This window comes from Phaenicophaeus curvirostris, chromosome 20 (genome assembly GCF_032191515.1).
Source record: "Phaenicophaeus curvirostris isolate KB17595 chromosome 20, BPBGC_Pcur_1.0, whole genome shotgun sequence".
In the NCBI taxonomy this organism is placed as follows: Eukaryota; Metazoa; Chordata; class Aves; order Cuculiformes; family Cuculidae; genus Phaenicophaeus; species Phaenicophaeus curvirostris.
The window spans coordinates 3,711,576-3,725,077 of NC_091411.1; the positions used below are offsets into that span (position 1 = coordinate 3,711,576).

At 54.5% G+C, this 13,502-nt stretch overlaps 1 protein-coding gene across 3 annotated transcripts in view; it reads right to left on the reverse strand.

The window, feature by feature from the left end:
- WHRN (whirlin) overlaps nt 1-13,502 on the reverse strand; it is a 231,093-nt gene that overhangs the window by 171,245 nt on the left and 46,346 nt on the right. The window contains exons 8-13 of one of the 3 annotated variants that reach the window (XR_011338833.1): nt 12,547-12,579; nt 6,788-6,859; nt 5,805-6,402; nt 3,370-3,548; nt 2,634-2,756; nt 1,437-1,854 (exon numbers count right to left, since the gene is read on the reverse strand). Coding sequence is in view for 2 of the 3 variants with exons in the window: in XM_069873077.1 (XP_069729178.1) it covers nt 1,672-1,854; nt 2,634-2,756; nt 3,370-3,548; nt 5,805-6,402; nt 6,788-6,859; nt 12,547-12,579 (1,188 nt within the window). In the remaining variant the exon portion in view is untranslated. Of the gene's footprint in view, nt 1-1,138; nt 1,855-2,633; nt 2,757-3,369; nt 3,549-5,804; nt 6,403-6,787; nt 6,860-12,546; nt 12,580-13,502 lie in introns of those variants that run through there. The other 2 variants (XM_069873077.1, XM_069873078.1) reach the window with 2 other exon arrangements.

Sequence of the window (13,502 nt, forward strand, 5' to 3'; positions counted from 1 at the left end):
GGATGGGGATAGGGATGGGGATAGGGTTGGGGATGGGAATGGGGATAGGGATGGGGATGGGAATGGGTATGGGGATGGGGATGGAATGGGATGGGGAGAGGACAAGGATGGGGGTGGGATGGAATAAAATGGAATGGGATGGGGAGGCAATAGGATGGGATGGGATGGGATGGGATGGGACGGGACGGGACAGGACGGGATGGGATGGGATGGGATGGGGAGGGAATGGGGATGGAGAAGAGTATAGGGATTGGCAAGGGATAGAATGGGATGGGGACAATGGGGATGGGGATGGGATAGGGATGGGGATGGGATAGGGATGGAGATGGACTGGGATAGGGATGGAAATGGAGAAGGGTGAAGGAGTGGGATTGGGATGTCATGGGGAGAGGATAGGGTTGGGGATGGGATGGGATGGAACGGAATGGAATGGAACGGGGATGAGGAGGGGATGGAACAAGATAGGGATGGAAATGGGGAGGGAAAGGGAAAGAATGGGATCGGGATGGGGATGCGGAGGGGGAGGTATGGGCTGGGGATGGGACTGGAGCTGGAATGGGGAGAGAATGGGGTTGGGGTGAGGATGGGATAGAATGGGATGGAATAGAATGGGGTGAAGATGGGGATAGGGAGGGGATGGAAAGGGGTGAGGATGGGAAGGGGAAGGGAATGGAGATGGAGAAGAGGATGGGGATGGGATAAAATGGGATGTGAATGCGGATGGAGAGGATAGTATGGGATGGGGATGGAATGTGAACGGGGAAAGGATAAAATGGGATCGGGATAGAATGTGATGAGAATGGGGATGGATGGGAATGGCAATGGGAAAGGGAAGGGAATGGGGAGGGAGGATGGAATGTGGATGAGGATGGGATGGAATTGGGATGGGATTGAATGGAGATGGGAATCATAGAGCCATAGAATGTCCTGAGTTGGATGGGACCCACAAGGATCATCACGTGGGACAGAGCACACCCTCCCTGGGGATGTGGCAGTTTTGCCGTGATGCCCATTGACTCCATGCTCCCACTCACCCTGCAGGTGCTGGGATACCCTGTAGGCATCCCAGCCCCTTTCCTCCTATCCCCCATGTCCCAGCCCTGAAGAACCCCCTTCCAAACCCAGCCTTTTCCTAATCTGACAGATTTATTGAAAAATTAAAAGCACAAGCTCTGTATATATAAATACGACGACGTTGCCAGCAATGTACAAGGCCTCCGGTTGCTCTCTCTGCATCCCCGCCCATGGCCCGTGCTGCCCGCCTGGGCGAGCACCCACCGCCCCAAAACCCTCCAGCCTGAGCCATGGGCCAACCGCGCTCTGCGTGTGGCACTCAAGTGACAGTGGGGACACCCAGCCCTCCTCCCAGCCTGGCCAAGGGGGAGAGGGGTAGTCTGAAGGGCAGCCCCAACCCCTACCCCAGAGAGGACAAAGACTTCAAGGGATGTGCACCGATTTCTGCCCGTTCTCAGCCTGCCCTCCCCAGGCAGTGAGAGTCTGTGGTGGGCAAGGGGATATTTGGGGACCAGATGAGGGTGTCTGCGCGTGCGGGGTGGCGCAGTGGGCAAGGGCTCTGCGTGGTGGATGCTGCTTTCACATCTCAGCACTGCCTTTCATCCCCGAGCGGATGCCCTCCATCCCAAGCCACTCTCCCCAAACCCATTCGGGTTCTTAAAGGGCAACGTTGAATTCTGTGACCAAGAAATCAATGTAGTCCTTTTCCTTCAGCTTAAAGGCTTCCGCGATGATCCGGGCTGCTTCCCGATGCTCTTTGCCTCGCAGCCCTGTGCCGTTCACTTCCAAAATGACGTGGCCCACCTTCAGCTTCCCACAGTTGTGTGCCGAGCCCCCACGCTGCAGGAGAGAGGTGGTCAGCTTGTGCTCCTACCACCCCCTGGCTCAGTCCAGGGATGAAATACAGGCGGTTCTGGGTAACTTGGAAATGTTTCATTTCCATCACATTCACCCTGACCCAGCAAACATGATGGAAATGAAACATTTAGTATTTCAGAGAGAGGGGATGAATTTGGCTCCCCTCCTGCTTGCTCCTGGAGCACAGCACCAGCTGCGACGGCCAAGAATAACCAAGGCGCAGTCAGCTCTGCTTTTCTTTCACTGTAAATAACTTGAATTTTGCCCCAAGTAAATAGCAGAGGACACAGTGCGGGGAGACAGCTCCTGAGGGCTCCGTTCCTCAGCTATCATCCACCGTTCCCCCTCCCAAATCCTCTGTCTGAGCAGAAAAGGGGAGTTTCCATACAGCTGCAGACACCAAGCCAATCTCTCTGGGCTGCTCAGATCCCCTCTGAAATGACTGCAGCAAATCCTTGGCTCCCAGGATGTGCTTTATGGTACGGGATCATCCATGGGCCAGGAATGCAATTCTCAGCAACCATCCTCTGGGACAATGATGCCTTTGATATCCAGGGAGATGTAGGGTGATCATAGAATCACTAGGTTGGAAAAGACCTTTGAGATTATCGGGATCGATGGAGAAAGCACACCTCCAAAATCCCCTCGCCCTGGGACAGGGCTGCCCCTGCACTCTGGCCGTGCCTAAGGGCTCTCCTGATGTCCAGGGAGGAGAATGACGGGATGTGCACTGAGTTCTTCCCATTCTCAGCCTGCCCTACCTGGATGGTGACGATGCGGGGCAGTGGCTGCCGCGTGTTTGCTCCCCCCTCAATGGCAATTCCCAAGGTTGGTGCGCTCTTGGACACTCGGATCAGACACGATGTGGGTTCCAGGAGCCCCGGCTGCAGGGAGAGATGGCAGCGCTGCCGAGAGAGGCCAGGCACTATCTCCCTGCCGTGCTCTCTCAGCAGGGGCCCCACGGCAGGCAGGTTCACCCACGGCAAGCTTCCACGGTAGCAGGACAGACACGCTTCCTGCTGTTGCCCTCCGACTCCTGACATCCATGGCCATGATCCCAACCTTGTGCAGGTCTGGAAGGGCTTGGGGAGGAGCAGAGCAGCTCTCCAACTGACTCCCTCAATGTGTCAATGTAGTAAACCCTCAAATTTGCTTCTAATACTTGATGCCTCCTTCCCTTCCAGGCAGCAGGTGACTTCATGGGACACTGCCCTGTGATGCCCCCTTGTAGCTAGGAACTCTGCTATGTCCCAGCCTGCTAGAGCTTGCTAGAGCTGGGAGGAATAGGATTTCCCCAGGATGGAGCGAATCAGCCCTACAGTTCCCTCTTCCTTGTCCACAGCTCAGCCCAGCAGAGCTGACTCGGCTCACTGAACAAGAGGATAAATATCCCATCAAAGCACAGAAGAGGGGTTGCTGCCTGCAGGCAGAGAGAGCAGAGGAGAAGGCTGGGCAGCCCCCACCTCCCACGAACGGCAGCACCCTGAGCACCCTCACCGGCTTGGAGGCCCCTTCTGCTGCCTCCTCGCTCCTCGTGGCCTCCTTGAGGCTTCGGCTTTTCCCAAGGACCGGCTGCCGGCTCTTGTCCTTGCCGCTCACCTCGACCTCCCCGATGTCCACCCCGCTGTCCTCGCTGAGGGTCTGCCCGCTGTCCGACAGCTGGGAGAGCGTGGAGGCTGGGGAGAGACGAGGGCTGTTAGCGGTTGGGCAGCGCGGCTCTGCGGCCAGCCGAACACCCACAGGGCCACAGCTGGAAGGAAGACCTCTCGCCCTCTCCCAGAGCTCCGTATGGGATGTAGACGTGGACTTCAGAGCAGGGTTCCCAAGCGGACTCTTTCTGAAGAGCAGAGCTGCGCACAGGGAGCATCAAAGAACAAGTGGCCTCAAACCCACGTCTAATTTCCAACCCAGGTCCCAAACGGTGACGCAAAGAGAGGGTGATGAGCTCAAAGGTCCTCCTGGAGGCTGGAGATGGAGCCAGCCCATGCTCAGCACCAGGGTCTGGGAGGAGACGGGGACAGATGCAAGTAAGGAGGAGCTGCCAAGCAGGAGCTTTCTCCCCTTTGAGGATGAAGACAGTGCAGATTGAGCATCTGCAAATCATAGAGTCACAGAATAGTTTGGGTTGGAAGGGACCTTAAAGATCATCCAACCCCTGTGCCGCGGGGAGGGAATGAGAACCAGGAACAAGGGCTGAAGGCTTGGGAAGGTGGCTCAGGACCTCGGGCAGGACCTGGCCTCCGTTTCCCTGCCACAGCCAGGCGCCCCAGCCCTCCTCCTCATTAACCAGAGACTAATGAACTAACTGCGGTGGGGGGACGGCGCCACAGGAGGGCGACAACGCCACTTGAATGGGCCCCGCGGAGCTGCATGCATTTCCAGGGGGGTCAGAGTCATAGAATCATAGAATAACCGGCTTGGAAGAGACCCACCGGATCATCGAGTCCAACCATTCCCATCAATCACTAAACCATGTCCCTCAGCACCTCGTCCACCCGTCCCTTAAACCCCTCCAGGGAAGGTGACTCAACCACCTCCCTGGGCAGCCTGTTCCAGTGCCCAATGACCCTTTCTGTGAAAATTTTTTTCCTAATGTCCAGCCTAAACCTCCCCTGGCGGAGCTTGAGGCCATTCCCTCTTGTCCTGTCCCCTGTCACTTGGGAGAAGAGCCCAGCTCCCTCCTCTCCACAACCTCCTTTCAGGGAGTTGGAGAGAGCAATGAGGTCTCCCCTCAGCCTCCTCTTCTCCAGGCTAAACACCCCCAGCTCTCTCAGCCGCTCCTCATAAGGCCTGTTCTCCAGCCCCTTCACCAGCTTTGTTGCTCTTCTCTGGACTCGCTCCAGAGCCTCAACATCCTCTTTGTGGTGAGGGGCCCAGAACTGAACACAGGATTCCAGGAGCGGTCTCACCAGTGCCGAGTACAGAAGGGCTCAAGGATGCTGTGTGGGTACCCCCAGCCCCAGGGGGACCACTCAAAGCAGAGCCCACCCTCCTAGGCACCCTCAGGGCTCCAGGACCACCCTCCCACTCCTGCAGGACCACAGCCAATTGCCGAGGGACCTCTGCACATTCCTCCCGTCCTTCCACTTCCTTTTATGCTCAGGATAAATGTGACTCCCAAGCTCTGTGTGGGCACAAATAGACTTTCTTTTTCCAAAATCTGCACTTAATGAGAAAAATCCCAGAATTGCTTCTTGTTATTTTCTTTTTTTCCCTTTTAAAACTCCACTGGAAGCAGATTTTGCTGAACTAACGCAGCAAAGCCCACACAAGAGAGAAGCTGCAACCAAGTGCCTGACAGAGCTTGGTCTTTAAGGAAAGGTCAGCCTGAATGGCACTGGAAATGCAGGGAGGCTTTGAGGAATGCGCTGGATGATGGAGAGTTGGCTGCCCTGGCCTTAAGCCTCGCAGGTTTTCCAGCGTTGCCAGATCCCAGGGCTGAGGGCTTTGTCTCCGGGATTAACACCACTGCTGCTAACGCTGTGCAGAGCTTTATGTGTTTCCTGGATTTGCTTTTTTTTTTTTTTTTTTTTGCCAAGATGTTGTCAAGCTGTGTTCTGCAAGGGAAAATTCATCTCAGAAAAAAAGCAACTGAACACACAGCTACCAACCATTGCTACACGGATAAAGGCTCTGTGGCTTTTATGCCACCTTCTTGACTTGGGAGTTTGGACCAAAATTACAGTGTTGGCCCTTGTGCCCCTAAACCCACCAAAAAGGTGGAAGCCCTGCAACCAAGCTTGACACAGGTCTTCCTTTTCCAGCTCCCTCAGTTCATAGAATTGGTAAAGTTGGAAAAGACCTTTAAGCTCATCTAGTCCAACACCACCGTGCCTACTGAACCACGTCCCAATCCTGCCCTTGAGATCTGCCTTTCTCTCTTTGAGGAGCATCCCAGAGAGGGTTTTATTGTCTCATGACGTGACACCTACCTCTGGCCTGGGGCAAGGGCCTCACTTCATTGACGTCAGGCTCGCTGTTGGGTTGGTGCACCTCCACCATGATGAAATGCTGGTTGGCCACGGCCTGGGGGCTGCCCTTGTCTGGCGGAGGGGGTGCCGGGTGGGATGGGGGAGGAGGAGGGGACGGGGAAGGGGGACTCTGGAGCGCACCAGCTGTGTGACCCGCCGGGACTGGGCTCTTCAACCTTGTTGGGGACTGGACCCTGGGGAAGGGACCAATGGGGTGCTGGTTGACCAAGGAGAGCTGGGCATCCATTTGCCTCCTGGAGCTGTGCAGGGCTGGGGAAATAGTAGCGTAGATAGCGCTTGGGGCAGACTCTTCGGTGGAGGTGGTAGCGGTGGAGGTCATGCTGACTGTGTCCTTGTCGGAGTGTCTAGGAGGGGGCGTGGGGTTTCGGGGGGCCACGAAGAAGAGGCCTGACTGAGAGGACTCGGAGGAAGGGCGCTTAGACTTGTCTTTTACTGGATTCCTGTGCTGGGCAGCAGAGGGGTCCAGCATCTGAGGGGCTGAAGGAGGAGGTGGAGGCTTGAAGTTGGGTGGTTCATCTGGGAAGGAGGAGAGATCATCCTGCCAGACCAAGAACAGAAGCTTTTAGGACACCATGCAAGAACTTCCCCAGACTCACAGGCTCCTGCATCTGCCTCCTCACAGTGACCATCGGCAAAACCAGCTCAGTTTCAGCGAAATGTCTTTCTGACCTTACTGGCAATAAGAACATGACTCACAAATGAGGACCATTAGAGGACAGTCTACCCAACTTTTGCTCTAGCTCACTGTGGCTCTTATTCAGCCAGAATCCTTCTGCCTAACTGGTCTGATTAATTTGCTTCAGTGGCTGCAGTGACATCCATGGGCAGGGGACGAAGAAGAGCACTACAGAAGCTGATGCTCATTATCATCAATTTGCCTCCAGCTCCTGTCCAAGGCCCAGCAACACAGTGTGGTCTCTTACCAGGGAGATGTCCGGCAGGGTGTTGATGCTACTTTGGTGGCCGTCTCCACCTCCCTCCAACTCTGATGTGTTCTAGTAAGGCAAAGAATGAAGAGAAAACCAGGTCAGAGTAGCAAGGAGCAACCATCACAGCACCAGCATGAGGGGGAACATGCAAAGTGATGCAGGGCATTGCCCAAACCCCCCATGCAGGGCCACTTGTTCACCCAAACATTTTGGTTTCCTGGGAGGTTCCCTAGAGCCTCACACGCTGGTTGAAAAGCTGACTCTCCCAAGCTAAGAAGCATGCTCAAAGCATGCTGTGAACCTGACTCACCAGGACAATTTCCTCTGCAGTGGAGGAGCACGCTCCTCAACTCAAATCTCACTGCCTCCTGTTTAACTTGGAAGGAGGGGAGGAACCAGCTCTGAGAGCTGCAGTTGCAATACCTGGACCTCTCCTAGGAAAAGGGCAATGAAAATGTTCAAAACTTCCCTCCCCTGCAAACCAGAGGAGTTGGTCTCAAATGCAAACAGAAGCTGCTGCCACTGCCTCTCCTTTATGAGTCAAAATATCATTAGAAAAAGTCACAACATGGCTCTGAACACATCACAGCTCCAGAAATCAAGAAGGGCTTTGGGAACCGGTCAGTCTGTCTGCACTGGGGCAGCTGGCACTCAGGATGGACCCAAGGACAGGATTCTGGATACAGTCAAGCAGAGAAAACAGGCACCCTGGGATGGAGCTGCAGTGGAGGTTGGGTGCAGAGCTCTGCCCTGGAGAGCCCTGAGTCCAGCCCAGAGCTGTGGCTCTGCTGCTGGCTCTGCAGGATGCTCTGCAGTGGTTCACAACCCCAGCTCCACCTGGTGCCCTGCAAACCCAAACTCAGCCCCCACCTCCCACAGTAATCCCTGATCCGGAGAGGCACTGGCTGCTGCTTAGAAAGGGCACGCTTCCCTTGCGTCACTTCAAGGGGATGTTTGTGTGTTTGTGCTGGAGTGGGCAGGGTACAGTTTGTGTCTAACTGCATGTTATTTATTGCAGGGTAAACAACTGATTAGTTGAAATGCTGGTGCATCTGCATTTCCCCCATCTGCTGGAGGCTGCTGCTGTGCCTGTAAGATGTTAGCATCCCAAAATAGACACAGGAGACAATTAAGAGCATTAGAGAAACAGCAAAAACATTGATGGAAAGTGCTTTTATCTCTGTGGCTTCAGAAGGAACCCTGGAGATTGAGAACTAAAAGAAATGGCTTGTTTGGAGAGTGACAGGAAAAGTGTTAGCTTGGGAAATCACTCCTTCCTCTGACAAGGGCTGATTTCATGGCATCGTGGAATGCTTTGGGTCAAAAGGGACCTCAAAGCCCATCCAATGCCAACCCCTCTGCCATAGGCAGGGACACGTCCCACTGGATCAGGGGCTCCAAGCCCCATCCAGCCTGGCCTTGAACCCCTCCAGGGATGGGGCAGACACCACTGCTCCGGGCAACCTGGGCCAGGGCCTCCCCACCCTCACAGCAAAACATTTCTTCCTAAGATCTCATCTCAATCTCCTCTCTTTCAGCTGAAAACTGTTCTCCCTCGTCCCATCCCTCAAAAGCACTTTTCCAGCTTTCCTGAAATCTCTTTCAGCACCGGAAGCTGCTCTAAGGTCTCCCCGGGGCTTTTTCTTCTCCAGGCTGAACAACCCCAACTCTCTCAGCCTGGCCTCATATGGGAGATGCTCCAGCCCTCGGATCATCTTTCATGCCCTCCTCTGGATTTGCTCCAACAGCTCCATGTCCTCCCTGCGCTGAGGACTCCAGAACTGGACGCAGGGCTCCAGGCGGGGTCTCACCAGAGTGGGGCAGAGGGGCAGAATCCCCTCACTCACCTGCTGGTCCCAGTTCTTCGAATGCAGCCCAGGGCGCAGTTGGCTTTCTGGGCTGCAAGCACCCATCGCTGGCTCACACTGAGCTTCTCATCCCCCAGCATCTCCGATCCTTCTCTTCAGGGCTTCTCTCAATCCGTTCTAAGCCCAGCCTATGTTTATTCAATCCAATGTAAAGGCAGGGAGCTTTTGAAAGAGAATCCCTATCCTTTCTTGGGTTACTGACTGTGAGGCCACCATAGGCAGAAGACTGATTTGATGCTGATTTGGCATCAGCAATAGGAAGCAGAGGCTTCAGGTAGACCTGATGTGCCACAGGACTGTGCAGGTCCAAGCACTGGCACGAAGGACGAGGATATAGCTCTAGGGCTGGAGGAAGAGGCAGTAGGGCTGTTTCAAAAGCAACCTGCCTTCATATTGATTAAAGTGATCATGAACTGCTCTTGGCTGTGCACGCAAACCTTCAGATTTGATTGAAGCGCCAAGGAGTTTAAAAAGTCCAAGTGCCATCATGGCCCTGCATGATACCAAGGTGTAGCGATGCTCAGCACGGGGGAAACCGCACCAGATCGCAGCAGTGTGTTTGCTGCAGAGCTCCCTCCTCCTGCCGTTGTTCCCTCTAACGAGAAAGCTGTTCTGCAGAAAGCTGCCCAGGTCTCACCTCCCCCTGCACCAGCCCACCTCCAGATGCTGCCCAGAGCCCTTTATCCAGCCAAATGGCTACGAGCATAAGGAAAGCAGCCAAGGCGGAGAAAGCGGCATTTCAGCACCAGCCTGGCCATGGCTGAAAGGATCCCAGCTGTGTCTCTAACCCTTCCCTCTCCAGCCCCTCTTCTGCCAGCCTCAACCCGTCTCCAAGAGTTCACTGAGCTGTTGGCAAATGTGTGAGGATCAAACCCCCGCAATACACCCGGAGCAGCCTGCCATCAACAGTCACAGTTACATCACTGCTAAAAAGAGAAGAGTTTGCCCATTCTCCCCATAAAACCTGTCAGGGCCACCTCCCCTAGCCCTGCTGCTGAACCCTGTGCCCATCGCCATGACATCAAGCCCATCTCAGAGGGCACCACGTCCCAGCCTCACAGCTAGGACCAGTCGGCACTGAGATTTGAATCCTCCTGGCAAATGGAGGGTGGCCACAGGCAGCTGCACCCCACGCCCCCCCTGCCAGCCCAGCGAGACCCACAGCCCGGGCTCTGCTCTCCCTGGTAGCCGGGGACACTAAAACTTATTTATTCCATTGAAGCATGCAGGCAGGAGATTTGCCTTTCCCCACTCTTAGAACACTGGGGGCAAAAGCAATTAAACAGAAATTGCTCTGGGCTATAAAATATAATGGCTTTTAAGCTGAGCACATTCGCTTTCAGGAATTGGCTATTTTAAGACTGTGCTTTCCTGGATTTCCCTTGAAAGACCCATCGAAGCTACACGCCAGTGCTCTGAAAAATGAGTATGTATTGAGGAGGCTGCTCCCTCCTATTGATTCCCTGCTCCTTTGCTCCATCTATTTTGAAGTTATAGACACTGAAGGCCAGGCAGGGTGCAGCTGGAAAACTTTTGTCCTTCCTGTCCTGCACAGAATCCACAGCAGGAGCAATGGAGCTGAGAGCATCTTTCAGACAGGCAGCCAGTGCCCATCTGCAGATTAAGCGGTGGAGACACTGCCACCTCCCTGGAGAATACAACCCAACCTTTAATTAACCTCACAGCTCCAAATGAGTCCCTTATTTCCCAGTTACTGCTAACGAGAGCTTTGCAGATCTCCTCAGCCTGACTCCCACAGGGCTTACATTTTGAACAATTGTTCCAGTCTGAGAATGAGCCCAGTTTCCTCTTCTCTCTCCTTCCTTCTCCCACCCCAGAACATACCTGCAGTGCTGGAGGAGCCTCAGAGCTTCTGGTCCTGCCCTAACCTGAGCACAGACCTCTCTAACTTCAGGGGCTCTGAGGATGACATGATGACACTTACACAGTGGCTTCACTCTGCCTCTATCCTCTTTGTTGGAGATGATTGCACCAAGCAGATGGGAAGCCTCCAAATGGGATGTCTGTGCCTGTCCTGGATGGGGGGCAGAGGACAGCTGGGAGCTGGAGCAGCTCCGCAAAGGAGGATGTAGGTGAGGAAGATGTTCCCTGTCCCTTTGCTCTTGTTCTGCTCTCTCTCTGGGGACACAGAAATCATCTGCCAGCTGCCAAAGAGGCTGTGGGCTCTTGTGCTTGAGATTCACTTTCCAGAGAGAGGAACAGCTCAGTTTCATCAGTGGAGAAGAAAACTGAAATCAACAGGGATTTCAATTCCTTAATCCTAACAATGAGGGCTGGGGCAGGAGGAAAGGAAATGCTTGACTGGCTTGCTTGCAAGCAATTAGAAATTCACACTGCTCTGATTGACAAGTTGCATCTGATTACTGCAGTCCACAATTAACCTTTGCCTTGCTTTGCAGGACTCATCTTGACATCCAACATTTACAAGAGGTGATGGTGGCACTTGATCAGGCAGGCACACATCATCTGCAGGTGACCCCATCAAACATGGCTTTGTCTCGTCTTGGAGTATCCTTCATGCATCCCATAAAGGAATTGCTTTTCACATGGCAGGTCCTGATCAGCCTCATGCTGGTTATTCTTGGCGTAAGCTCACCCACCAACCCATGAAGAAACTGAAGAGGCAGGGATCTGGTCTAGTTCCTCTGCTTTTGGTCACAAAGGCAAAGAAATCGCTTAGCCCGTGCTAAACTCAAAACACTACAGCTATCCTCTTTGAGATAAGTGGCATTTCCAGAAGGACATGGGGTTTGGGCCAGGTTCACAGCTACCAGAGGTCCTCTCTCCCAAAGCAGTACTAGCAGCTCTCCTCCATCACTGACCCTGCCATTTCCTCCCAGTCGAGGGGGAGGGAATGCACTCTGCACCACGGAGCTGTGCTGCAGCGAACAAGCCTGCAGTTCTTCTCAGCCTCCTCCCAAACATGAACGCCGTCATGATGTCTGAGGCCCTCTCCACATCCATGTCTAGCCTCCCTAAGGTCGTGTGAGGATTTATCCAAGTCTGAATATGCAAAATGTGAGTACACCAGCCCCTCCTGCACTGGAGCACCGATTTTTGAAGACCCAAGTTCCATAAGGAAAATTCTCCCCCATCCCTGAGGATGCAGGATGGGGCCTCCAGGAAAGCTCAGGAGGGGCTCCTGATCAGGGAGTACAGGGAGAGGATGAAGGGGTATGGTTTTAGGCTGAAAGAGGGGAGATTGAGACGAGATCTTAGGAAGAAATGTTTTGCTGTGAGGGTAGGGAGGCCCTGGCCCAGGCTGCCCAGAGCAGGGGTGGCTGCCCCATCCCTGGAGGTGTTCAAGGTCAGGATGGATGGCGCTTGGAGCCCCTGATCCAGTGGGAGGTGTCCCTGCCCATGGCAGAGGGTGGGACTGGATGGGCTTTGAGGTCCTTTCCAACCCAAACCATTCTATGACGTGTCCAGCCTGCTGGTATCTTGCCAAGGTGCCCACCCAGCACAGCAGCAGGCAGAGCAAGGAGGGCAGGCGAGGGTGTCAGGCATTGACGCTGCTGGTCCTTCTAAAACCCCAGCCCAGAGCTCTCAGTTGCACTCGGAGCTTTGGTGCATGCAGGACACTGGTACAGCTGGGTTTGGTTCAAGGCTGAATCTCATCTGTACTGCAGCACCAGGGGCTGCAGCCATGCTGGGGAAAGGGACTCTGGAATGGCTTGGCAGAGCCACAAGATGAAGAGGCAGAGATGGGGTGAAACGAGGTGGCTGTTCACATAGCTGAGCCGCACGCTGACCCCTGGACGGGCTGTACCCACCTCCCGCCCCACGCACACCCGCACACACTCTCTACGCATTTACTATGGCAACCACAGCACTTGAGGTCCCCGTCTCGCTGACAGCCCCTACCTCCATCAGGTCTATTAGCCACAAGAGTCGCTCCTGGGGACGTGCGAGGGGAAAAGCAGATTAAAACAAGCATAAAAGCGAAAACATAACGTCAGGGAGGATGCAGAACAAATGAGCGAGACAAGCAAATCCCAGCACAACGCAGCCCTCCTCCCCCAAAGCCCACCCTGCAGAATCCGCATCTGGCTGCACCCAGCGCTGAATGTGGAGGCTGCAATGAGTCCCTTCTGCAAGAAGTGCTGGGGAGGCAACAGCAGCCTGGGGCTAGGGCAGAGCAAACAGTCTGGGAGCTCTGCTCCTCTTCCATCTCTCCTGCTAGCTGAGAGCTAGCAGATAAGCACTCAGCCACAGCGAACTGGTGCTCTCCGCTTGGCAGTTCGCTATCAAGCAGTGGTGACACCATCTCAAGCATCAGTGTTCCCAGCACCCAAGGCATTGCTCAGAGGGGTCTATGTTCTCACACCCAGGGAAAGGGGGGCCACGCTGCCAAGGAGGACCTGCAGTGGGCCTGATATGGACACGTTGAAGGGAGCTCGGTGGTGCCCACTCGCTATGCAATAACAGAAACCCTCCCCGACCTCTGGGCTTGGCTGCCAGGTGGGGTTGGCCCATCGCTCATGCATCTGGGTCACGGAGCAGCAGGGAGAGCACAGTGCATCTGAGCAAGTGGTACAGCCCCAGTGACAAGGGCTAACACAAGAACGGGGTGTCACAAGTCCTGGCAGACCTGCATTAGCCCTCCGACCCTTCAGAAAGGTTTTCCCAGGCCTTCAGAAAGCCGCACAAAACTCGCTTTGTTTAGCCCAATCCCGAAAGGATCTCCCTGTAATCCATCCTGAACAGAGCAAACGGCTCTCCTCTGGGTGTTTGTGAAGTCATTGGGACAAAAGCACAGCGCTGATGCTTTGAAATTCTCCGAGGCCTCTCGGGATGCTGGACCAAATTGTGCAGGCAGG